Raw genomic sequence first — 26,670 nt, forward strand, 5'->3', positions numbered from 1 at the left:
AGTAGAATTGCCCTACACTGGCCGGTGTTTCGCTGGGTAAGCTTCCTCAGGGGCATATAGAAAGGATTCTAACAAGAGCCACATATCTAAAATGAATGAAAAGAAAGGTTGCACATTTATAATATGAAAAGAGGTAGAACCAATACTTATCTGAAAACACCATGGCTACCTTCTTAGACGGGACCAGACGTCTCAACCATCTTGTAAAGGAAACAAATGGAGGAACCCGAACCGAGGCTGGCGTCCCTTTAAATACGGAATTATTATTGTAAATTGAAAAAATGCTCCAATAAAATGATTTTATAGCATTTGTAGTTTCATTGTCTATTTTTTATTTTTATTTTTTAATTTTTTAATTTTATTTTTAACTTATGTTATAACTTTTTACTATTTTTGTAATCTGAAGACAATAAGACTGCTTAATTGTTATTGTGAAAGTGAACTGCATCAGCAAGCCAGTCGGTGTCGGACCAAAGATTTTTATGGTGAGCGCCCGGTCTTCTCAATCATTTGCAGTCACTTGTATAGCTACATTTCATCATTGTATTTAAGCAAGTAAAGTTTCAAACTGATACAAACACTTCCAAAAGACGACGATGAATATCAATAAATGTCTTTGAGAACGGCTCAACTGCGGCCGAAGTTTCGCTGTAAGAACAGCTTCATCAGGAGCCAGGTTTAAGTACAATTTTCACAGGTTCCGTCTCTGAAAGAACAGCTGATGTTGCGTCTTCATAAAAGAGTGTTTAAATATAAGGACCGCAAGGTCTCTTTACTGCACTTCTATATCCATAACTTCAATATTATCACTAAATGAAAAGACAAAAGAATATAAGACTAAAAAGTTTCTCTTATACTTATCTTAACACGGAGCAGGTAATCGTATCCTTACTCTGGACGCACTGGTCTCACCCTTGATTTCAAAATGGACAGAACGCTATCACTGATTTCTTCACCACTGTTATAGGGCCACTTGGCCCTTACGTGACCAATGAAAACTCAATGATGTCATTACGTGCTGAATCGAAGAATCTGACGTCATTGTAGACTGAATTCAAAGAAACACCTGTAAGTCTGAACTTGCATTTAACCCTTTGGGCTGTAGAGTGTCCAAACGGTGTATCCAGCGTTGTTCTAACTGGAGGAGACGGCAATCATAGTCACCTCCTCGCCAAGACGGCTTATTGATTCCAAAACGCAAACCCGTAGTTGATCAAACGTATGTGTTGAATCAAGACAATGACTCACCATTGGTGCAGTTATACGAGCATGTGTTAAACAGGAGCGATGCTCTATCAGACGTGTTTTTAAAGGTCGTTTTGTCTTGCCCACGTAGACCTTTTCACAAGGACATTGGACCATATATATGACTCCCGAAGAATTGCAGGTAGTGATGGATCTGAGAGTCAACGTAAAATGAATTGAAGCAAGGTGTAGAACCGTGACATTCATCATAATATGGCATACCGAGCATTGTCCGCATGCGCGATGCGAACCCTCCTCAGTAATTGACAACCGCGGGGAAGAATCTGTATGAACCAATTGATCCTTTAAATTGGCTCCTCGAGTGTAAGTGCATAAAGGCAACTGTGTAAATACTTCATGACAACGCAAAATATGCCAATTTTCCAAAATTATGGTTTTAACTGTGGATGACATTGAAGAGAAGGGGATCACACAGGTTAAAGTGTCCGACTTAATTGTGCTGTCTGATCGGGGTAGAAACAGCCATTCACGATGTGTATATTTTGCACGGGTGTAAGCTCGCCTTATGCATCTTGTCGGATATCCACGATCCGAAAAACGTTGTGTAAGTACTTTAGATTGATTTTTAAAATCTTCCAAAGTTGTACATAGGCGACGTGCTCTAAAAAATTGGCTGGTAGGCAAATTTTCTTTTAGCTGTCTCGGGTGGGTGCTAGTAAAATGCAGCAAGGTATTGCTACTTACCGGTTTCCTATACAACTGTGTAGTAAAACTATTTGCCTTTTTTGTTATAAGTATGTCAAGAAACACAATCTGTTGCTCCTGAAAATTTGCTGTAAATTTGAGATGAGGAATTCAACGAGTTGAGCCAATTAAAGAAAGACTCAAAATCAATTTTAGTACCTTGCCACAAGATGAATACGTCATCTATATAACGGTGCCAGGATCTTATATACTGTGAAAATGGATTGTTGTTATTGATCCATGCCTTTTCGAACTGACCCATGTAAAGGTTAGCCAGATCAGGTGCCATGGTGGCCCCCATGGCGGTACCCCGTATTTGTTGAAAAAATTTTCCTTCGACAGCAAAATAGTTTTTCTGTAAGGCCATTTGTACCAAAGACAAAAGGAAAGTAGAAGGTATCCGGTGTGGACGAGGTCGCAATTCAAAATGCTCAAAAGCAATGTCTATGGCCTCTGTCTGGGGTATGCTCGTGTAAAGGGATTCCACATCTAATGTAACCAAAAAAATTTTTGTCATGTCACAATGAATGTGTTCCAGTAGCGAGATCATTTGCTGGGAGTCCCGAACGTAAGAAGGTAATTTAGGGACAAACGGGGCAAGAAAAAAATCAATGAACTGAGAGAGTGGTTCAAGAGCTGAATCTCTTCCTGAAACAATTGGTCTGCCCGGTGGGTTGTGCAGGTCTTTGTGTATTTTTGGCAGCACGTAAAATAGAGGTACCTTCGGATGTGGGCGCATCAAAAATGCCGCTTCTTTATTGGTCAGAAAACCGAGTTGACTTCCACGTGTAACTGTAGCTTCAATTTCTTGCATAATCTGTTCTGTTGGATCCTGAGTCAAGGGAAGATAGAAACGAGAATCTTGTAGCTGACGTTGAACCTCTCGTGTGTATTGTGAATGGTCCATTAGTACAATTTTACCTCCCTTATCTGCGGACTTTATGATTAAGTCTGTGTTGTTTCGTAATTGTTGAATGGCAGTGTATTCATCTTTTGTCATATTTGAATAGTTGTGTTGTGTGGAGAAATTATTACGTATTTGATTTAATATAACCTGGTGAAACGTGTAAATGACAGGGTCCGGTATACCCGGAGGGCACCACGTGGATCGATTTTTTAATATTGACATGTCCATATTAATGGAATCTTTGAAAAATTGTTTCAAATACAGTTTTCTAACAAATTTGAAAATGGCAACCTCCAAATCAAATAAATTTGCTTTCGGGGTTGGTATAAAGGACAGACCTTTTTCTAAAACTTGGACCTGACAAGTCGTTAATGTGAAACTAGAAAGATTTAGAATCAGAGATCCCTGTTGTTTTATGGACGATTCTGTCGAGTGTTGTATGGACGGTCGGACCAAGGTTTGTTGCCCCCTCTGGTTCTGAGGGGTCTCCGACCCCCGCGGCCACGATTCTCTAAAAAACGATTCTCTCCTGAAGTGGATTGTGTTGCTGGAGCGGTGCCTGATTTTTTAGTTAGTTCATCGCCAGAAGATTCATCACTATTTGTGTCAAAAGTTACTTTGCGGTTATATGTTTTGACTTTCTCCTCACACATCCAGGGGTATACATAGCCCGTAGTGTAATCTTTTTGGTCATGGTTCAATTTTTCTAGTTTGGTCTGTTTTATATCTGAACGAAATTTGTCAATGGATTCTTGTAATTTTTCCATCTGATCTTGGAATGCATTGATGTCAATAGCATTTGTGGAAATGTCGGTTTTTAAATTGCCAATCTCTTCTTGTAATTCAGTTTCGTTAGATTGTGCTCTTTTTATAATTAGGATCATAAGATCCAAACTACATTTGTTTAGGATCGCATTCCAATCGTTTAAAAAAGCCGGGTCTTCCTTGTACAAATGCGGCTCCTTATTTATTCGGAGACCTCGAGGAATGCGTTGGCAACGGCCTTTACACGAGCATACCCCAGACAGAGGCCATAGACATTGCTTTTGAGCATTTTGAATTGCGACCTCGTCCACACCGGATACCTTCTACTTTCCTTTTGTCTTTAGTACAAATGGCCTTACAGAAAAACTATTTTGCTGTCGAAGTAAAATTTTTTCAACAAATACGGGGTACCGCCATGGGGGCCACCATGGCACCTGATCTGGCTAACCTTTACATGGGTCAGTTCGAAAAGGCATGGATCAATAACAACAATCCATTTTCACAGTATATAAGATCCTGGCACCGTTATATAGATGACGTGTTCATCTTGTGGCAAGGTACTAAAATTGATTTTGAGTCTTTCTTTAATTGGCTCAACTCGTTGAATCCTCATCTCAAATTTACAGCAAATTTTTCAGGAGCAACAGATTGTGTTTCTTGACATACTTATAACAAAAAAGGCAAATAGTTTTACTACACAGTTGTATAGGAAACCGGTAAGTAGCAATACCTTGCTGCATTTTACTAGCGCCCACCCGAGACATCTAAAAGAAAATTTGCCTACCAGCCAATTTTTTAGAGCACGTCGCCTATGTACAACTTTGGAAGATTTTAAAAATCAATCTAAAGTACTTACACAACGTTTTTCGGATCGTGGATATCCGACAAGATGCATAAGGCGAGCTTACACCCGTGCAAAATATACACATCGTGAATGGCTGTTTCTACCCCGATCAGACAGCACAATTAAGTCGGACACTTTAACCTGTGTGATCCCCTTCTCTTCAATGTCATCCACAGTTAAAACCATAATTTTGGAAAATTGGCATATTTTGCGTTGTCATGAAGTATTTACACAGTTGCCTTTATGCACTTACACTCGAGGAGCCAATTTAAAGGATCAATTGGTTCATACAGATTCTTCCCCGCGGTTGTCAATTACTGAGGAGGGTTCGCATCGCGCATGCGGACAATGCTCGGTATGCCATATTATGATGAATGTCACGGTTCTACACCTTGCTTCAATTCATTTTACATTGACTCTCAGATCCATCACTACCTGCAATTCTTCGGGAGTCATATATATGGTCCAATGTCCTTGTGAAAAGGTCTACGTGGGCAAGACAAAACGACCTTTAAAAACACGTCTGATAGAGCATCGCTCCTGTTTAACACATGCTCGTATAACTGCACCAATGGTGAGTCATTGTCTTGATTCAACACATACGTTTGATCAACTACGGGTTTGCGTTTTGGAATCAATAAGCCGTCTTGGCGAGGAGGTGACTATGATCGCCGTCTCCTCCAGTTAGAACAACGCTGGATACACCGTTTGGACACTCTACAGCCCAAAGGGTTAAATGCAAGTTCAGACTTACAGGTGTTTCTTTGAATTCAGTCTACAATGACGTCAGATTCTTCGATTCAGCACGTAATGACATCATTGAGTTTTCATTGGTCACGTAAGGGCCAAGTGGCCCTATAACAGTGGTGAAGAAATCAGTGATAGCGTTCTGTCCATTTTGAAATCAAGGGTGAGACCAGTGCGTCCAGAGTAAGGATACGATTACCTGCTCCGTGTTAAGATAAGTATAAGAGAAACTTTTTAGTCTTATATTCTTTTGTCTTTTCATTTAGTGATAATATTGAAGTTATGGATATAGAAGTGCAGTAAAGAGACCTTGCGGTCCTTATATTTAAACACTCTTTTATGAAGACGCAACATCAGCTGTTCTTTCAGAGACGGAACCTGTGAAAATTGTACTTAAACCTGGCTCCTGATGAAGCTGTTCTTACAGCGAAACTTCGGCCGCAGTTGAGCCGTTCTCAAAGACATTTATTGATATTCATCGTCGTCTTTTGGAAGTGTTTGCATCAGTTTGAAACTTTACTTGCTTAAATACAATGATGAAATGTAGCTATACAAGTGACTGCAAATGATTGAGAAGACCGGGCGCTCACCATAAAAATCTTTGGTCCGACGCCGACTGGCTTGCTGATGCAGTTCACTTTCACAATAACAATTAAGCAGTCTTATTGTCTTCAGATTACAAAAATAGTAAAAAGTTATAACATAAGTTAAAAATAAAATTAAAAAATTAAAAAATTAAAATAAAAAATAGACAATGAAACTACAAATGCTATAAAATCATTTTATTGGAGCATTTTTTCAATTTACAATAATAATTCCATCTTTTTCTACGACTAGCGTATTTTTTGACGGAACTCTTGAGCTTTTTTTATGAGTCCCTTTAAATACGCCATTTTGTAATGACGTCAGCCATCATTGATAAAATAATACATCAGCCAAGAGATAATCTGTCAATAGTAATAGAAACAGAAATTAGCCCAAAAAGACATGTAAGTCTAGCTCGCTGTTCAATCCTGAATGGTAAACAGTTTTTAGGCGATGGATCCAGCGTTGCTCAGATTGCAGTAAAATGCGTTCTCGATCACCCCCACGCCAATGTGCAGGGACGTGATCGATAGCACAAAAATGCAAGTCCTCAAAAGTGTGTCCCATCTCTGTGCAGTGTGAAACTAAAGGTTCATTTACTCTAGCATTTCTGATGTTGGATCGATGTTCGATCATTCTCGTCTTCAGGAGACGTTTTGTTTTCCCAATGTAAAGTAGGGAACAGGGACATTCAATCAAATAGATGACCATAGAAGAATCACAAGTTGTATCATGTCTCAAGGATATTTTGTAGCCAGATGATACGGTCAGTTGATCTTTAATCGTCATAGAGGATTGACAAACTGAACAGGTGTTACAAGGATTATGTGAAACTGTTGACATATGCGACGTATATGACGTCAATGAGCTGTCAGATTTCACCAAAAAATGTTTTATATTCATGGCACGTGAAAAGGTAATTCGTGGAGGTAACCTAAAAATAGCATTGGTTTGCAAAACATGCCAATATTTAAGTATTGATTGACGAATTTTAAAGGCCACAGAGGAATATGGTAAAATGCAGGTGTGGCGTGAAGAATCCTCCACAGACCGAGGAAGAAACAGCCATTCACGATGTGAGTATTTAGCCCGTAGATAAGCCTTCCGGATACTTGAATGGGGGTATCCTCTGGCTGTAAAACGGTTGCATAGAATCTTAGATTTTAATTCAAAGTCCGCTGTAGTAGTGCAGAGACGTCTCAGACGAATAAACTGACTGACAGGTAAATTGCATTTGAAATTCCTTGGGTGTGCACTGGAGTAGTGTAAGTAGGTATTAGAGCTAACTGGTTTACGAAAAAGAGATGTCACAAATTTCCCAGCAATAATAGTAATCTGTATATCGAGAAATGTGATGGAATAAGAATCAATAGTAGCAGTGAATTTCAAATGAATGTTCTGAGAATTTAGCCAACATAAAAAGGATCCAAAAGTATCTTCATCCCCTCTCCATAACACAAAAACGTCATCGATATATCTTTTCCACACCAGCAAATATCGCTTATAGGGATGATCATTTAGCCATTGTTCCTCAAAATGATGCATATAGAGGTTGGCCAGGTCTGGAGCCATGGTGGCCTCCATGGCAGTGCCACACGTCTGAAGAAAAAAATTTTGATTAGAAGCAAAAAAATTTTTCTTTAGGGCAATTTGCAGCAATTGTACCAGAAAATCACTAGGGATTCGATGAGGTCTTGGTCGTTGCTCAAAAAAGATTTCTGCTATGTCAATTGCCTCATCCTGTGGAATGGATGTGTATAAGACTTCCACATCTAAGGTAGCCATTTTTAAATCAGTAGTGTCAACCTCTAAGTGTTCCAAAAAGACAATCATATCTGATGAGTCTCTAATGTAGGAGGGCATCAAGGGAACAAAAGGGGCTAAAAAGTGATCAATAAAACGAGACAAGGGTTCTAGCAATGAACCACAGCCAGATACAATTGGGTGTCCTGGAGGATGATCAACATTTTTATGTATCTTGGGTAGTGTGTAGAACACAGGGACACGTGGATATTTTTTAGTCAGAAAATTGGCTTCTTTCAAAGTCAAAAAACCAGACTTAACACCAATTTGTACAGTAGAAGCAATTAGATTCTGTATTTCAGAGGTGGGATTTAAATCCAGACGTTGGTAGAACCGAGTGTCATCCAGCTGGTGCAATATTTCAGTTTCATAGTCAGTTCGATTTTGTACAACTATCATACCACCTTTGTCAGCTGGTTTTATTATTAGATCTGATGCTGATTGTAGTATCCGGAAGGCTTATCTACGGGCTAAATACTCACATCGTGAATGGCTGTTTCTTCCTCGGTCTGTGGAGGATTCTTCACGCCACACCTGCATTTTACCATATTCCTCTGTGGCCTTTAAAATTCGTCAATCAATACTTAAATATTGGCATGTTTTGCAAACCAATGCTATTTTTAGGTTACCTCTGCGAATTACCTTTTCACGTGCCATGAATATAAAAAAATTTTTTGGTGAAATCTGACAGCTCATTGACGTCATATACGTCGCATACGTCAACAGGTTCACATAATCCTTGTAACACCTGTTCAGTTTGTCAATCCTCTATGACGATTAAAGATCAACTGACCGTATCATCTGGCTACAAAATATCCTTGAGACATGATACAACTTGTGATTCTTCTATGGTCATCTATTTGATTGAATGTCCCTGTTCCCTACTTTACATTGGGAAAACAAAACGTCTCCTGAAGATGAGAATGATCGAACATCGATCCAACATCAGAAATGCTAGAGTAAATGAACCTTTAGTTTCACACTGCACAGAGATGGGACACACTTTTGAGGACTTGCATTTTTGTGCTATCGATCACGTCCCTGCACATTGGCGTGGGGGTGATCGAGAACGCATTTTACTGCAATCTGAGCAACGCTGGATCTATCGCCTAAAAACTGTTTACCCTTCAGGATTGAACAGTGAGCTAGACTTACATGTCTTTTGGGGCTAATTTCTGTTTCTATTACTATTGACAGATTATCTCTTGGCTGATGTATTATTTTATCAATGATGGCTGACATCATTACAAAATGGCGTATTTAAAGGGGCGCCAGCCTCGGTTCGGGTTCCTCCATTTGTTTCCTTTACAAGATGGTTGAGACGTCTGGTCCCGTCTAAGAAGGTAGCCATGGTGTTTTCAGATAAGTATTGGTTCTACCTCTTTTCATATTATAAATGTGCAACCTTTCTTTTCATTCATTTTAGATATGTGGCTCTTGTTAGAATCCTTTCTATATGCCCCTGAGGAAGCTTACCCAGCGAAACACCGGCCAGTGTAGGGCAATTCTACTAATTACATATGAAAGAGTCATTCCTGCTTACATGAATGGAGGACTGTTTTAATTTATTGAAAAAAGAAAAAAAGAGAAAAAAGAAAAAATATTTTGTTGCATTAAAGTAATGATGAAGGTGGATGATAGATAAGACCGGTTAGTGTCTACTTGAAAGTGACATATAACGTCAAGGCTTGCTGACACCTTCATAGGCTATCAATCGAATTGTTTTGGGTTCCACATTTCTGGTTATTTGATTTTATGTTGTGGTTAACCGCTGACTCCCTTGTGTGAGTAAGGTAATTGAAGTCTCCCATTAGTACTGCACTACCAATTTGGTTAGCTTCCCTAATTTCTCTTAGCATTTCACTGTCCATCTCACCATCTTGACCAGGTGGACAGTAGTATACTCCTATCACTGTAGTCTTCCCCGACATACAAGGGATTTCTACCCATAAAGATTCAATTTTGTATTTAGTCTCATGCAGGATGTTTATCCTGTTAGACTCTATGCCATCCTGGACATAAATCACCACACCTCTTCCCGAGTGCTCCTCTCTGTCATTGCGATATAATTTGTACCCCGGTATAGCACTGTCCCATTGGTTATCCTCTTTCCACCATGTCTCTGAGATGCCAATTAAGTCTATGTCATCATTCACTGCTAAATAATCACAACAACCAAAAAGAAGCAGCTACCTCTCTAATTGATCACCAACTAAATACAAGGAGAGAGGAGACAGAATATAATCTATAACTCCACAAACCGTTTTCACATAATTCTTAATCTCACCAAATGACAATATCATAGATCTTAAGCTCTATTGAACTTTAATATGCAGCCTCTCGCCACGCAATGGGCCGCAGGCTGTATTCAGCGTTTAGAGCATTATTCTTTTTAATCATTTATTGTCATTTGTATCTTCACACTGTTACTTTATTAATTTAAAAGTTTTTAGTCAAATCTTATACTATTATGTTCAACGTGTCTTACACTCTATCACCAAGCACCAAAAGTAAAAAGAATACTTAGCCAACAAATCTGTTATATCACCCAGCTATGCTGTTTCTAGATGCCCCCAACATGAATCATGTTTCAACTGAATGTCAGTCTTCTTCAGGGGAATTATTTTAATTTCATCTAGGCCAAAATATTCTGTTAATCCTAAAAATTAAAACCAATCAAATTAGACACTCCAGCTTCAATAATAAATCTTTAAACCCCTTATATTTGTGCAAAAATGCTTCAAACATACCATTCCTAGCTCCTATTCCAATATACACTCACCCGGACACACATTCAGCGTCTCTAAAAGGATTCGAACATGGTGCCTCAGCGTCTCGGATGTCAAATTCGAACTTACCCCACTAGTTTAAATATGTCACTCAAACTTCGTCACAGGAAATCCGGGATAATTCCTCAATGTGGAAACTACAACTCCCACAATCCTCAATTCAAAGATGCAGCACCACCCAGCTAAAAAACAGACCAATCAATATCTTTATTTAGTCCTTTAGGATCAACCGTGTCAAAAAAGTATATCCACTTCTGTTCCCTTTGCCGTAAATAACCATCAAAATCACCCCCACGATTACAGGGTAATGGTTTTTCTATCACAGCAAATCTTAGATCGTCAAATGTGTGATGATGCTGTAGACAATGTTGTACTACTGGTGCTTCAACTTTACTTCGCACAACAGCACTCCTATGCTCTATCATCCGGGTCTTGAGACTCCATTTAGTTTTGCCAATATACAAACGGGGACAAGGGCACCACAGCCCATATATCACACCCTTAGATTCACAATTTGTAAATGCCTGGAGCCTAAATTTACCATTTGCAAAAAATGGTAAAACCTCACCAGAAAACGACTGGGTGCAAACAGTACATTTACTACAGGGGTAATGCCCCTTAACATTCACATTATCAGACATCACTTGCATCCTTTCATCTGCAAATCAGAGTGAATAATCATATCTCTCAGGTTTTTACCCCTTTTTAAGGCAAATCTCGGCAATTCATGTAATCCATCATGTAGCATCAACACATGCAGTATTTCTTAATGAGAGAATGGTAAAACACACATGGTTCTATTCAAATCCTGTTGCTGATTAACGGGCAAAAAAAAAAGACACTCTCTATTTACCCACCGGGCTCATTTGTAGGCTTTCCTAATTGTCTGTAAAGGATAACCCCTCTGTTGAAAATTTTGGATCATAGTTTGTGCCTTTACTTTATAATCTTGTACATCAGAGCACAATCTCCTCAACCTCAAAAATTGCCCATACGGTAAGTTAGACCGCAAATGCTGTGGGTGACAGCTGTCATATCTTAGAGTATTTTTGTCTGTTGGTTTACGATAGATGGAAAAGTTAAATCCCCTGGATTGTAATGTAATCAAAATATCAAGGTATGACATGTTCTTCCTATCAAAATTGTAGGTGAACTTTAAATTTGCATCACATCTTTCTAACCAGGACATAAATGCTGTAAACTCACTTTCCTCCCCCTCCCACACCACCAGGATGTCATCGATATATCGCCTCCATAACTTAACATGGCTGCTAAAGGGATTATCATGTAAATATTTCTCTTCAAAATTCCCCATGTATAGATTCGCTACATCTGGCGCCATTGTAGCGCCCATAGCCACCCCCTTTTTTTGGAGGAAAAAATTGTTATCAAACATGAAGAAATTATTCCTTAAAGCAATCCATGCCAAGGATGATATAAATTCTGATGGAATACATGATGATACACCATTCAATTTAGCCTCAATAATCTCAATGGCTTCTGATTGTGGGATATTCGTATATAATGATACCACATCAATAGTAGCCAATGCCAACGATTTATTAGAAAATAGCTATAAAGTCAATGATTCCAATTGTAAAACCAAATCGGAAGAATCTCTAACATATGATGGCAAAAGCTTCACCATTGGAGATAAAAATCTATCCACAAAGATAGATAATGGCTCTAACAATGAACCCTTAGTGGATACGATAGGTCTCCCCGGGGGTTTCTCTAGTGACTTATGCACTTTAGGTAGCATATATAATACCGGTGTTTGGGGAAAATCAACAGTTAGAAACCTTTTCTCACGTGATGTAATCCAGAATCTAGCAAATTCAGTTTCCACCAAGGAATCTATCTCCTTCTTCAAATCATTAGTAGGATCTTCTACCAATCTAGAGTAATATGTTGAATCATTCACTTGTCGAGCCACCTCTTCGCAATAATCAGCGGCATCCATCACCACCACCACTCCTCCTTTATCGGCGGCTTTTATTACGATCGAGGAATCTCTAGCTAAATCCAACAATGCACCATTCAACTCGGGATATATTTGACTCAAATTCTAATGTATTAAATCTCTTCAAACCTCGTATCTCTTTAATAACTAAATCTCGAAACGTGCTAATAGACGGGTCCATAGCTCCAGGAGGACATGTTACCAGGCGATCCTCACGCCCACCAGCCACCCAGCTATCTACATTCCTAATAATCGAATCACCAACTATGACTGCCAACCTAACCCTTCCCTCCTGGGCAGTAGGCCTTGGGGAGATATCCTCAGTGCGAAAGGACAATGCATAACCTGGAGAGCAGGTCCTTGCTACAGGATCCTTTCCTGCTGCACCTGGTTGATGCTCTCCCATCATGAGACCTTCTTCCTCCAAGGCAGCACCAGGGCTGCCAGTCTGAAGTTGGGACTTGACTACTATGTCCCTGAAGGTCTCATCTATATATCTCTCTGTCTGCCTCAGCTCCTCCAGGTCTGCCACTCTAGCCTCCAGAGATCGGACTCATTCTCTGAGAGCTAGGAGCTCTTTGCATCGCATGCACATGTACAACTTCTCACCGGAGGGTAAAAAATCATACATGTGACACTCTAAGCAAAAGAGTGGGAAGCCTCCCTCTTGCTGCTAGACTGCTGCCTTCATCTCAATTTTGATCAGTTCCTAGTTAAGTTTTAGGTTGCTATGGGAGTAGGAAAGTGTCTAACTTCAATAAAATATATAAGTTAAATAATTATGGTTATATGTTTTTTTTTATCTTTCTCCTGAGCAGATGGTCATCGATAGTATATCTAAGAAAGGACATTAGGGCAGCCAAATAACAGGCCTCATATCAAACAGCATCCAGGAAAGCTAACTAAAATAAATGAGGTAAATATTCAAAGCTGGCCATTTAAGTAACTTGGCCAGATATATAAGTTATCCAGCTAAGTTACAAGGTATATTCAGAGGCACAGCTATGTCACTGAATATACGCATATAGGGGTAGATTTTATAAAAGTCCAGCCTCTTAAGAACTCCCCCACCAAACGTGGGGGAGTTCTTAAGAGGCTGGACCAGACGCACCCTAGAAGCGCACCCTAGAAGCACTGGGTCCAGGTTGCAGTAGGGGTGAAGAAATAGCTTTTTTTAGGTACTGGTAGAGTTGGGGGGGGGATGGGGGGGGCGAGGAAGAGGACTGGCACTGGCACTTTTTGAGGAATTGGTAAAGGTCCAAGGACCAACAAAAGAGGATTCCAACCACATGTTTTAAAATGTGGCAAGGGATGAAGGGGTTTGGCCCAATCGTGCCATTTTTTAAATATTAGGGGTGGGAGTGGGAATCATATAACAGGTTGCTCATTATTAATATTTTTCTCTAAACAATACCACCTAAATGTATATCTTTTGATGGTATTCAGATAAGTGACTTGTTATCTGGCTAATTTAGCCAGATGCATCAGAAAATCATCTAAGTTTCAAGGATAACTTAGGATCGCTCTCCACATCCCCAGATAACTGTTATGCGCCCCGCCCGCCCGCGGGACCGCTCACCTTCAGGGTCATCCAGCAAGCTCTGGTCCTGTCTCCCTCGCAGCCCTCGCAAACTCGGCAAGGCCCCGGCATCCCGTGGCGGCGGTCGCCGGGCCTTCTCTCGCACACCAGGACCCACACCGGGCCTCGGCGTCCCAACAGCTAGCCATGCCCCTACGTGCATGCGCGGACCAGCCACCCTGATATGGTGTTGCGTTCGTGCCTGTTCTCGCCCTCGCTTCACCCTCTCTACCTTTGTGGCGACTACCTTCTGGTCTGACGAACAGATGCTGCCGCGGCTTCTCCTTGCCTCTTCGCTCAGGAATCCCCGGGCTGGCTTGACGCTGCGGATCCACCATGTTCCTGATGACGTAAGGGCGCGCGCGCGCTCCAGACTTTGTACCAGCAAGGGCGCGAACCTCGGGGGCGTCCCCCCCCGTAGTGACGTCATCCGCTTCCAACTTAAAAGGTCTTTGCTTGCAACTATGAAACGAGTTAGCAAGGGGAATTCTTTCTCCACTGCTCTGCCTCTACAAACTTACCTAGGGGTACCCGCTCCTCGGGGGCCTCGCTCTCTCTCTTCTTGATTTCAGATTGCTAAGACGGGATCCGGTACTCGCTTCTCGAGTGTTGCGATCCTGCCCGTGAGGAGTGCGGGCAGGCTTCTCACCTCCATGCGGCCAGTCGGGCCGCTGGCGCTATCTTCTTCGCGGCGGGTGTGCCTCCGTCACTGGACTCCTCCCTGGTTGTCTCCGACCCTGCGTGGCAGGGTCGGACCGCCGGGGGCTCTCTCATGCGGCTGGGGATGCCGCTGTCGCTCCGGCTCTGCCGACTGTTCCTCTTTGTGGCAGGAGCCGCTGCCGGGGTCTTCAGCCGGCAGGGAGGCCTTCCCTGCCGGCGCCTGCTTCAGCCCGGGTCCTTGGCCGGCAGGGAGGCCGTCCCTGATGGTGCCTGCAGCCATTCTCTGCTTCCTGCAGCCTTCTTGCTTCAGTCTTCGCGGCTGGAAGCCACTCATGCAGCCTGCCACCTCTCCAGCTTCTGGGCAGGGATGCTCCACTACCTGCCTTGCTTCCTTGGGCCTTCCACATGGCTGAGGACGCCAACAGCTTCCAGCTCTCTCTTCTCCAGCTTCCTTAGGTGCGGGCGCATGCCTCTCTCCAGCTTTTCAAGGGCCAGCCAGGTGTGGCCCTCTGCTGACCCCTCCCTGGGCGTTGTCCTCTTCAGCCCTATAAAAGGGCTCAGCGTCCATTCCAGCTTTGCCTTCGCAAGGAGTTGGTCACTCCTGGGATCCTGCTGTCCTTCGCTCCAGGAGTCATCCTTGTTCCAGCACTTCTTCAAGGTCCTGTGTTTCCTGTTCTTCGTTGGAGCTCCTCGTCTTGTCCTATAGTCTATGTTCCAGTCCAGATGTTCACCTGCTGTTCTTGATGTCCGTGTTCCAGCCCTAAGGTCTGTCTCCTGATCCAGTAATCTGTGTTCCAGTCCAGATGTTTGTTCCTGATGTCTATGACCCAGCTCTGATGTTGCTTCTCCTGATCCTGAAGTCCATGTGTCTGTCCAGCTGTGCTGTACCCCTGGTTCCTCATGCCACTCTTCCTGGCAAGCCATGACGTGTTCCGCGACCAGCCCCACGGGCGGGATGAGTAGGGCGCTTCATCGTGCAATGCCTACCTCACTTCTGCAGCACTAGCCTCCAGGAGACTTCCGCTTCTGTACTTATCCCTGGTCTACAGAGTCCCTAGTGCTTGCTCCGTCCATGCCAAAGAATCTGCCAGAACCTGTACTCCCAGCGTGGTCCACAACCAGCCACTGGCAGCTGAGTAGGGCATGCCTTGGTGCAGGCCTCTTCAGCTTCTGAGGCATGTTTCATTCATTGCTCCATATCTCGTCTAGAGGCTCTTGAAGTCCAGCGTGGTCCGTGACCAGTCCCACGGGTGGACTGTGTAGGGCACGCTGCATTGCAGTCTCATCCCAGTGCTTACCTGAGTCTTCTGATTATCTTGAGCTTTGCCTGCGTCTTCTGATTACCTTGAACTTTGCCTGAGTCTTCTGAGTACCTTGTTCCTGAGTCTCGTCTGTGCATCCAAGTACCTCGTTCCTGAGTCTCGTCTGAATCTTCATGTTCCGGTCTTCGCTGCCCTGGACTCCATATGGCAGGACCGAAAGGGCTTGGAACGGTCGGTGGACTGTTCATAAGACCACCATTGCGTTGTTGGTCTTCCGAAGCGTGCAGGTCCGGAGGAGGGTCAGTATCTCCAGTCATCTCTCTTCAGTCCAGCCTCGCTCCTGTCCAGCCCATGCGCGGGCATGCCTCGCCTACCGCGGCACCTCTTCGGAGTTCCTCTGGGGTTGATCCATGGCCCAAGAACACACATCTCCTGGTAAGCGGAACGCTCTCCTAGCGCTCCACAACACTCGAGGGCCTACGTCCCTGAATGCTCAGAAGACTCCTTACTGCCTGGAAGTGATCGCAGACGTGAACACTGTGAGTTCTATTACAGATAGGAACCGGTACTCGCTCCACAAGAGCCCATGTTCCTAATCTCTGAAGACTCCCTTCTGTCTAAGACGTTATCGCAGGTATATATGGAGATCGTGAGTTATTAATGCAGATTGCAGATAGGAACCAGTACTCGCTCCATGAGGGCCCATGTTCCTAAAACCCTTTACCGACTCTCTTCCATCTCAGAAGTTATCGCATACCTATATCTTATGAATTACTATTACAGATTGCAGATAGGAACCGGTACTCGCTCCACGAGGGCCTATGTTCCTAAATCCCTCCAAGACTCTCTTTTATTCCAGAAGCATCTCATACACAGCTATTATGAGTTCTTTCTTCAGACTGCCTATAGGAACCAGTGCTCGCCTACGGCTCCTGTTCCTGAATATATTGAAGACTCTCTGTTGCATAAGAGGCCATTACAGATATCTACTACTGGTTATGTATCCAGCATACCCTGTCTACTCACTACCTATAGTCTCTCTTTACAGCTCAGCAACCCAGAGATCACAATTCCAGTACCTGAGGGACTTCAGCCCTGCCGGGCACATCAGCTCACTACTGCCACCTCTGGTGGTTCAACTTCCAGTCTAATAAAGAACTATCTGTGTTTGTCTCATACTCCAGCCTAGCTGGTGGTCCCTCTCAGGATCTCCTCCTGAGGGCGCTGTCATCTGCCATCGGCCCAAGGATTCACCATTTCTACTAAGTGTTTATTCCTTACAATACTAGAGCAGTATCATACCGACTGCCACTCTGTGGGAGCCATCCCACATTAGATCACTAACTATGCCTATGGAGTATTACATATCGCTAGCTCCTCTCCTTGGGGAAACAGCATTCTACAGAAGACTAACTCCGCCTCCCTGGCGGTCACATCACTAACAGATTGCTACTCCTCTCTCTTCTCGAGGAGTGATCTACAACAGATTGCTAACGCCTCCCCTCTGAAGGAGCTAAGCCATACGTATTGCTAACTTCTCCCTCCTGGCGGGGTGAGTGTTTACAGATTACTAACTCCTCCCTCCTGGCGGGGTTATCCATAACAGATGCTAGTTCCTCCTTCTACAGGAAAATCCAGCAGCTAGATCGATACCAGATTGCTAACTCCTCCCCTCTGGGGAGCAGATCAATAACGTATGGGTTTGAGGACGGGTCCTACTTCCGTGGCGCACCCTGATTGAAGGGAAGTTAAAAGGAATATCCTGGCCTCACTTCCTTGCCTTGGAAATCAGGTCGGTTTGTTCCTGAGATTGCCGTTGCTCGTGTATCTGCTTGCCTGTTCCTAGTCTCGTGCCAGGATCCTTCTGTTCCAGTTCCGTTCCTGCTTGTACTTGCTTCCTTGCCCCTCTTGTTCCAGTGTTCATTGTTCATCTCCCTGGTCTTACCTCAGACTGACTTTCTGCCAAAGACCTCAGCTTGTTCCTGGCCTGCCTGTCTGCCTGCCGCCTGCCAAAGACCACAGCCTGTTCCTGACTCGTCTGCCTGCCTGCCGCCTGCCAAAGACCACAGCCTGTTCCTGACCTGTCTGCCCGTCTGCTGCCTGCCTACAACCTCAGCCTGTTCCTGACCTTGTCTGACCTCTGGATCTTGACCCTTGCTTCGTTGACCACTCCTTGGACTGATTCCTAGACTCTGACCTTGCTCGTCTGACCTTGCTTGATTCTGGATCTGTCCCTAGCCTTGTCATCACCAACGTTCTTCTGGTTCTCCTATCTCCAACCTGTTACCAGCCTAGAAGCTGATAGCGCTCCTCCTGCCTCTGTTGGCATGCCGAACTCTAACTCTCCCAAGAGACCTTGCGAGGCCCACCTAAGTCCCAGCGGCCCGGGTCCCTATGGCAGCCGCTGGGAAGACCGGCACTGGTGGAAGGAGTTGCGAGGTGAGCAGGTCTGGTCGCTGGTGGAAGTCTTGGAGGAGATTTTTGTCCAAAATGTGGTGAGAGGGCTCCCATGAATTCTCTTCTGGGCCGAAGCCCTCCAGCGAAAATCTGGCTTCCTAGACTTCACCATGAGATCAATTCAATTCACCTTTCACTATCCTGGCTCCCTAATTTTCCTAATTAAACTCTGATTGTTACCCCATTTTCTGCTAATGTAAGATGAATGATTACAAATCCCTGTTTACCTCCATCAATAGCTGTATATGTGACGCTGGAGGTGGACCCTTGGCCTGGCGCAGGATTTGTACGGCCCTCTGGTCGGACCCAGAGAGCGCCTTCCACCAGGAGCCAGAGCACACGAGGAGACAGAGGCTAGCTGGAGCTTCACCAATAACAGACCGGGGTTTCCGCAGGTTGAGCCCTTGGGTACCCGGACCACCTGGACTTAGGTTGGCCTCAGGTGATCTCCCGGACAGATAGTGGCTGATGCAAAAGGTGCGCGGCTGATGCAAAGAGGAGAGACCAGACCCGAAGTGGAAGCTCCGGAGACCTCAGGGAGGTAACAGTTCAAGAAGGCCCTCTGGGCAAAACAGGCAGTGCCTGCGGCACTGGTCGGATGAAGGCCGCGGATGGAATCCAAGCAGGATGGTCTGGTCGTTACAGAAGGCCAGAAGAGAGTATCTGGGTGCAGAACAAGGGTCAAAGCCAGAGTATCATTCCAGAAGTGGTCAGCCAAAGCAGAGGTCAATACCAAGGTCAGTCCGAGCGTAGTCAAGGCGAGCGAGGGTCAGTTCCAGGCAGCAGATAAATAGAGTAGTCAGGCAGGCAGAGGTCAGTACCAGAGATCAGTCCAAGAAGGTACTACCTGAGTAGGGACACAGGAACACAAGGAGACGCTGGAACAAGGAGACACTGGAACACGGAGAAGGCAAACTCAGAACACCACGTTGTCGACCCGATTGCCAAGGCGAGGTCCTGGGGACAGGGCCTCGCTATTTATAGGGAGTTTCATGTGACGTCACTGGGTGGCGGCCGAGCCGCGTTTCCCGCATGCGTGCCTAGGGGCGTGGCTAAGGCGGCCGAAGACACGGAGCCCTGACAGGAGCTCCGCTGTGAGGCCTGCGGCATGGAGGAAGCCGGAGAGGGCCACGGAAAGCGTTGGGGACGCGGGGAGCTAGCAGCCGCAGCAAGACCGGTACTGGTGGAAGGAGTTGTGAGGTGAGCAGGCCCGGTCACGGTACCCATGTGGCCGGGACGCACAACAGTATATATCACCCCTTCATGATTGTTTCTATGCTACTGCACACTGAGACACAAATGTAAGGAATATTTATTATATCTTGTAATCTGGATTGAGAGTAGCTTAGATAAAGTTGAAGATCAAATATTGTTAGAAAATGAATGCACATCCCTAGCCAGCTGAGCATTTGTTTGCGCTGTTTCTAGGATCTAAAGGAAAGAAGGCTCCCTGATGATCTTGGAGATTTCTGTTATGGGTGTGAACCCTTGGGATGAGGTGGAGTTGGCGCAACCTACAGGGAAAAGCCCTGCAGGTCCCCACTATCAGTTGGCAGAGCTGGCTGTGGCAGAGGCCCAACTGAAGCTTCACCTATACCAGCCCTCTTTCCCCTTAGGTTGAGCCCTCGGGTGCCAGTGAAAGTAAGTGTGAACATGTAAGAGTGCTTATGAGAGCAAATTTATGAGAGCAAATTTGTGAGCATCCGGTCCAACTGTGCAGTTGCCCTCCCCCCGTTAACCCCTCTACCCCCCCCCCCCTGCTAATCCATGGTAATCTCAGGGTGACTGGAAGTCAAAAGTTCCCAGGTATGCTCATCCTAATGTGCAGACAACAGGAGGAGGGATGTGATCCTTCAGCGTACAGAACAGATACAAACTGTGCTAATTCAATGCCTTTTTCATGTCTGTCACTAATTTTTGCCGCCTTTCTTCAAGGACCTGAGGAAGGGGAGCACAGCTGAGGGTATAAATCAGTTTTGGAGGGAGAAGAACAGCTACCGGTTGAGGATTTCTGGGGTGAAAAGGAAGAAGAGTGTCTTCAGCTCCATGTTTGTAATAATGTATGTGTGTTTGGGAGATAGCGTTCACAACCAGACCTGGCCCCAACCCATCACACACATCACACCTGGCCCAGACACCCTCCCGCCCCCACCAGCTCCATAGATCCACTTCCTTTTTATCTACAAATTAAGCCCTGCTTCCATTTCATTTTTTAAAACCTCATAGCATGAAATAGGAAATGCTGCTGAGACTTCCTATTTTGTTTCAAACGAGTGCACATCCATCCCTAGTAGAGAGTTGGCTTCCTCTAGGCTGACCTTTCTGCCAGGCCTCTTCCTGGTCATCCTGAGGCCTTTGCCAGCTTCCTCCGGGCTCAGTCTTCTAGGCTTCTTTTGCTGACTTACATGCCTGATATATCGACCACTAGGCCCAGTCAGCAAGGGTTTTTTAGTATATTTTAGCATTTGATTAGGGTAACTTTATTCAAGGCCTGAAATCTAGCCTGTGAGAGGAGGGTGTTTAACTGATTGTATTAGTTACATAATTTTATTTGCCTAATATTATTTGGTGGGACTTATCAGATCTTCTTTACGTATTTGTACTCTTCCGTTCAAGTTCAATATCCTGCTGTCTTGGAAACAGCCCCATGTGAGCTCTGAGGTTCAGGCCTGGCTCGTGTTTTACATTGATTTGTTCCTTAATCTGAGTACCTTGTAGTGGAGCGAATAATTAATTTTTTAAATAAATAAATAAATATAGACCTTCACTTCCTTACCACCTGTGTGCTGCCACTGCTTAACCTCCTTTCTGTCATATGAAGTAACTGTCTCTCCTTTTATCCTGCCAGCTGAGAGTGAATTTAATATCTCCTCCTCCCTCCTACCTCAGTTTCTCTTCTGGCAGAGTTGCCAAGGCTGAGCAGCACTCTGAGGTCATGGGGACTGAGCATCTGTGTGGCCTTCGAGTCTCCACAGCACTCTGCCTCCTCCTCCAATGAAAGCTTTCCTTTCACATTGTGCCAGGGTATGACACTGCTTTTTTTCTGAACTAAACATTCCCCAAACAAATTAAATTACCTTCCATGGCAAACGATCCAAAAATCTCCAACTTTCTCCACGCAAAGTGGTGTCATTTCCAGAGGCAGCCATGACCATGTCATGCAGTGCGTGTGCCAGGGCGTACACCGCATTGTATACACTATAGCTGCTCCCAAGGTATTTGTCGTAACAGTGATACATATCGGGGAATGTTTTATTAGTGCTGCAAGATCTTCTGATGCTTTGGGGGCACCGACTGCCACACAGGCTCATCCACCAAAAGTCACTGAAATCATCTGGAAGCAGGATAGGATTCACCTCACGGACAAATTTCAAAAAGCTTGGAATACTCTTCTTTACCACATTGAATACCAAGATGTTGTTCTTTATATCCATTTCCATTGAATAAGATGATGAAAAGTCCATTTCATTTATGAATATCCAAACCTTACCAGGTATCTTCATAAAGTCTATGTTCCCATGTAGAGTCCATAAATACTCTTTGCTACAGTAGAAAATAATCACATTAGTTGATGATGCAGAGATAGTCTCAGATATTTTATGTTTCTTCTCAACTGACATGACAGTAGTGTGACTGAAGGTTTCCATGAATTCTGTGCAGCCCCCGTTCTGCTCAATCCCTTCCTTTAGGATCTGGACAGCTTTCATGCTGCTGTCATCGTCAGAGGCAATGATACCAACCCAGGTCCAGCCAAAATGCTTCAGAACCCTAACTATCCCAGCACAGAGGATTAGCTCACTGGGAACAGTCCGGTAGAAATAAGGAAACTTCACTGAGTCACTCAAAAAGAGATTCTTCGAGATGAAACTGATCTGTTGAGAAAAGAATAATGAATGCATCATCAGCTTTACCATTGTGAGCTAATATTTAGTTTATTTATTTATTGATTTATTGATTTATTTGGGTGTTTTCTATACCATCATTCCATGTGAGAATCATTAGTTCACAACAGTGTACAGGTTAGACACTCATAAATATATGATGTGTTACAAAGGTAGCATACAGTTAGTAAAATAGGTAAACATTCATCAATAAAGAGTGTATTTCAAAGGCAGACATACAAAATGAAATCTGATTTATAGGGGGAGGTTAGAGTGGAGGGGTATTGTTCAAGAGAAATTTTGGATATCTGAGTCAAGGAGAACTGGAGATTTCTGTCAAACCGTAGGCATTTTTGAATAGCCATGATTTCAACTCGTTCTTAAATGTCTTCTTCGTCTGTTATTGTTCATAGTTCCTCTGGCATGGAGTTCCATAGTTTTGGGCCAGCCATTGATATCACTCTCTCTCTAGTTTGCACTAAAGGAGAATTTCTTATGGTTCTGTGATCTGAGAGTTCGGGGGGGGGGGGGGGGGGATTGTGTAGTTTAAATGTTATTCCCAGCAGATCATTGTTCGGATTAATATTATCCATAAGATATCGGGCTTGGAGTGTGTCCGTCAGTGATCGCGGATGTTCCGAAGCCCGCCGATAGATGGCGCTATAATATTTATTTATTTATTTAAAATCTTTTCTATACCATCGTTAAGTTAACTCACCATCACAGCAGTTTACAAAAAGGCACAAATAGTATTAAAAGTTGATTATAAATTACATATTATAGATGTGCCATTAGTGAACAGTAACATGTTTTTTATAATGTAAAAAGCTATCTGTTGATTTTGCTTATATGTTGGTTGAAAAAACTTCTTTACGGTTCCTATAATACATTTAACACTCTAATATGTATTAGGAGATAGGAAAGAAAATTTTTAAAAACCGATTGCTTGGTGCTTACTTATGCGCTCATTTGTTTTCTTCGTTCTCCTTATAAAAAGCCTGTTTAAAAAGCCAGGTTTTTAGACTTACTTTGAAAAGTTTAAACTTTCTCTGCAGTCTAATTTCGAGTGGCATCGAGTTTCCCAGCCCACCAATAGGTGGCGCAGGCGGTTCAAACACGGCACAGGTAGGAAGGACAGCGGCCATCGCGGGAGAGGCAGTATATAGCAGAGGAGACCCCGGCATGCCGCGAACAGAGCGCGTCCCGCGGCACACGTTCTGTTCGCGGTGAGGAGGAAGGCCCAGTGCGCCATTGGTGGTGAAAAGGGAAGGCCTCCCTGTGCCGTGATCGGCGCACCCGGGCCTTCATCTTCGCTGCAAACGGAGCGTGTGCCACGGGACGCGCTCCGTTCGCGGCATGCCGGGGTCTCCAACAGGCTGTGGGGTCCCCAGGAAAGGTCTAAGATGCCCTGATTTAAGCACTTCTTTCCTAGCAAATCCAATTACCACCAGATGGAGATGTAGTTTTTGCTGTAAACACTATCACAAGAGAGAAGATTATCTGCTTCCAGTCTTGCATTCTGTGCATCTGGGATAATTTCTGTTGATACTCCCATAAATGTAACTATTAGATCTGCTTGAACAGGTTAATAAAGAGCTTTGATGCCATCCTTGGGGACTTGAATCCAGGAACTGGAATGTTTTTTCAACATGTCTATTGGGATGGAGCACCAACTCATCCTGGCCAATACTGACGACTGAAATCATAAGTGACTAATTGGGCCAGCCATCAGGGTCCTGCAACTTTCAGTCATCCAGGAATAGGGGTGGGGATGGGAAGGGGGGTTGCAAGCATCTTGCTCTTACTATTAAGGATTATCATTCCTCTGGCTGTCCCTCATATTCTTCTCCCTTCACTCCCAATTCCAACCCCTTTTGTAACATATCGCCTGCATTGTTTTCTAGCACCTGTGAGAGTTCTGGCAGTCTCTGACATCAGCTCCTTGTCTGCTTCCTGCTTGCCTTAGCCTCTATTTATTTCCTGGTTTTATAGGGCCAGCACCCTGGACTTCCTGTGGCTCACCCTGATGATGTTTCTGTTGTTCAGGCATACTGAATAAAAATGCTCTCTGTTGGATGATGCCTGGTCACGCTGGTCCTTTTCCAGCGTGACCTGAGTCTTTAAGCTTTGAATCCATGCCCTGTTTGTCACATGCCTTGACTTTGTCCTGAGATCTTGCCTTTCCTGCCACTTGCTCAAACTCAACCTGGAACCAAACCTCAACTTGCCTGCTGCCTGCCTCGACCCTTGCCTATTCCTCAGACTTCGCCCCCTATGGCCTGATGTGGCCAGCTTAGCTAGGCGCTTTTCTGGGCATCAGAATGCGACCAAATAAGCGCCTAGCTCAGTGCCTGAGCGGCAACGGTAGCTAGGCGCCCAGAAAAGCTAGGGCTTTACTGGGTTGCGAATGTATGTCGTCAGATGCCCAGAAAGGTGCCTAGCTACCGTTGCTGCTCGGGTGCTGAGCTAGGCACTTACTTGGTCGAACCCGAGGGGCAATGGTAGCTAGGCGCCTTTCTGGAAGCCTGGTCGTGCAGATTGTTCTGCCACAAACAGAGCACGAGCGGCCTGATAAGTGCCTGGCTAAGTGCTTATCTTGGCTTTTGAGCGACCAGCTTTTCGCGGCATCCGAGATAGGCGCTTCCCTGGGCGGACAGATACATGGCCAGAAGAGCAGCAAGATTTTGTGAATTCGCATCCATGAAAATATTTCCCATGTTTTCTGCAGCACAGTTAATTGAAACATTAAAAATACTTTCCAGGGTCCTACTTTCACTTAATACGGAAACCCGTTTGTTCGCTCACTCGCTTTTATGCGTGGATTATCGGTGCGGGTTTTGAGCGTGGATGCGGCTGCTATTACATAGGCCCTTACCGCGCTTAGCTACGTGCACTTTTCCGTACGTGTGTGGATTTCTGCGCGCAAGTCATTTGCATAATTTATTTTTTTTACATCCCACGGAAGCGGCAGCTTCAGCCGCGCGCGGTGATCAAAACCCGGGCTCATAGCGAGCACCTGTTTTGCCGCGGGTCTTATTACATTGGCCCCTTTGATTCTCTTCCTTTCAGCTTTTATTCTCTCCATTCTAAACTAAAAAACCACTGGATTTTGGGTTAGGACCTTGTAAATTTGGACCAGAAGTCTGAACTCTTTGGACTAGATTTTGCTCTGGTTCCAAACCTAATTAAGCTTTAGGTGTCTTGGAAATAGCATAACAAGTTTTTCTACTAATTATTTTTACATTTTTTTCTTAATTACCATCCTTTGATGTATGCAGTTTGCCCCATTTCAATGTGTTTTGATAATACATTTAATTAATTTTGAGGAAGGATAATGTTTTGTAGGCATGGATTCTGCAGCAGGGTGTAAAGTAAAATTGAGAAGTCTTCTGACCTGTGGGTAGTGGAAGATCCTGAACACATTGGATATTTGAGATGAATCCTCAGCTGAGAGGCCTTCAATGATTGCTGCCAGTGTACCAGATGTTTCACAGCTGTAATTTGGGATCCAGCTGCCCATTCCTGAGAAAATATTAATGGCAGCCACAAAAAGAAAGAGAGGATTGTTGTAAGGCTCATAAATCTCGAACCCCAATGTGAGGTTGGGTAAAAGCTCCGAGCTGTTGTTAATCTCCTCCACTGCAGAAATCAAGGCTAGGAAGTTATAGAAGCTTACTGGAGAATACCTGCAATGACATTCATTGCAGATAATGTAAAACTAAATGATATAAAACATGGATATTAATTGCAGACTTGTGTGAAATGGTTGGAGCTTTTAACAAGCTTTACAAATTGATCTGATAGAGTTTGTAAGGTACATCCTCCAGATGTTGCACAAATTGGGACAGATCTTAAAAAATACGCACGGGCATAGATTTGTTTGCCCAACCCGGCGCGAACAAATCTACACCCGATTTTATAACATGTGCACGCAGCCGCGCGCATGTTATAAAATATGGGGTCGGCGCGCACAAGGGGGTGCACATTTGTGCACCTTGCGTGCGCCGAGCCCTAGGGGAGCCTTGATGGCTTTCCTTCCGCTCCCCCCCACCCCCCAGCCCTACCTAAATCCCCCCCTACCTTTGTTGCATTAATTAGGCCTTCCTCAGGCAGGCGTAACTTGTGCGCGCCGGCCGGTTGCTGGCGCACCATGCCCCAGCACAGGCCGCTGTGCAGGAGCACTCGGCCCTGCCCCGGAACGCCCCCGCACCACCGCCACGCCCCGGCCCTGCCCCCAGACCGCGGCCACGCCCCCTCCCCCAGACTGCCCCTTTTTTGAAGCCCTGGGACATACACCTGTCCCGGGGCTTGCGTGCGCCACCGAGCCTATGCAAAATAGGCTTGGCGCGCGCAGGGGCAGATTTTCTCAGGTTACGCGCATGCGTTATGCGCATAGCCTTTGAAAATCTGCCCCATTATGTTTTCTTCCCTTTTTCCAATGGGCCTTCACTTCCCTCATCAGGTATCTGCCATGCTCC

The 26,670-nt window shown here is 44.4% G+C and overlaps 1 protein-coding gene across 1 annotated transcript in view; it reads right to left on the reverse strand.

Annotated features, from left to right (window-relative positions):
* Positions 1-26,283, reverse strand: part of LOC115081095 (vomeronasal type-2 receptor 26-like) — a 69,006-nt gene extending 42,723 nt beyond the window's left edge. Inside the window, exons 1-3 of the mRNA XM_029585606.1 lie at positions 26,273-26,283; positions 25,587-25,878; positions 21,389-22,183 (exon numbers count right to left, since the gene is read on the reverse strand). Of these exons, the coding sequence (XP_029441466.1) occupies positions 21,389-22,183; positions 25,587-25,878; positions 26,273-26,283 (1,098 nt within the window). The remainder of the gene's footprint in view (positions 1-21,388; positions 22,184-25,586; positions 25,879-26,272) is intronic.
* Between the last annotated feature and the right edge of the window lie 387 nt (positions 26,284-26,670).

This window comes from Rhinatrema bivittatum, chromosome 19, assembly GCF_901001135.1.
Source record: "Rhinatrema bivittatum chromosome 19, aRhiBiv1.1, whole genome shotgun sequence".
In the NCBI taxonomy this organism is placed as follows: Eukaryota; Metazoa; Chordata; class Amphibia; order Gymnophiona; family Rhinatrematidae; genus Rhinatrema; species Rhinatrema bivittatum.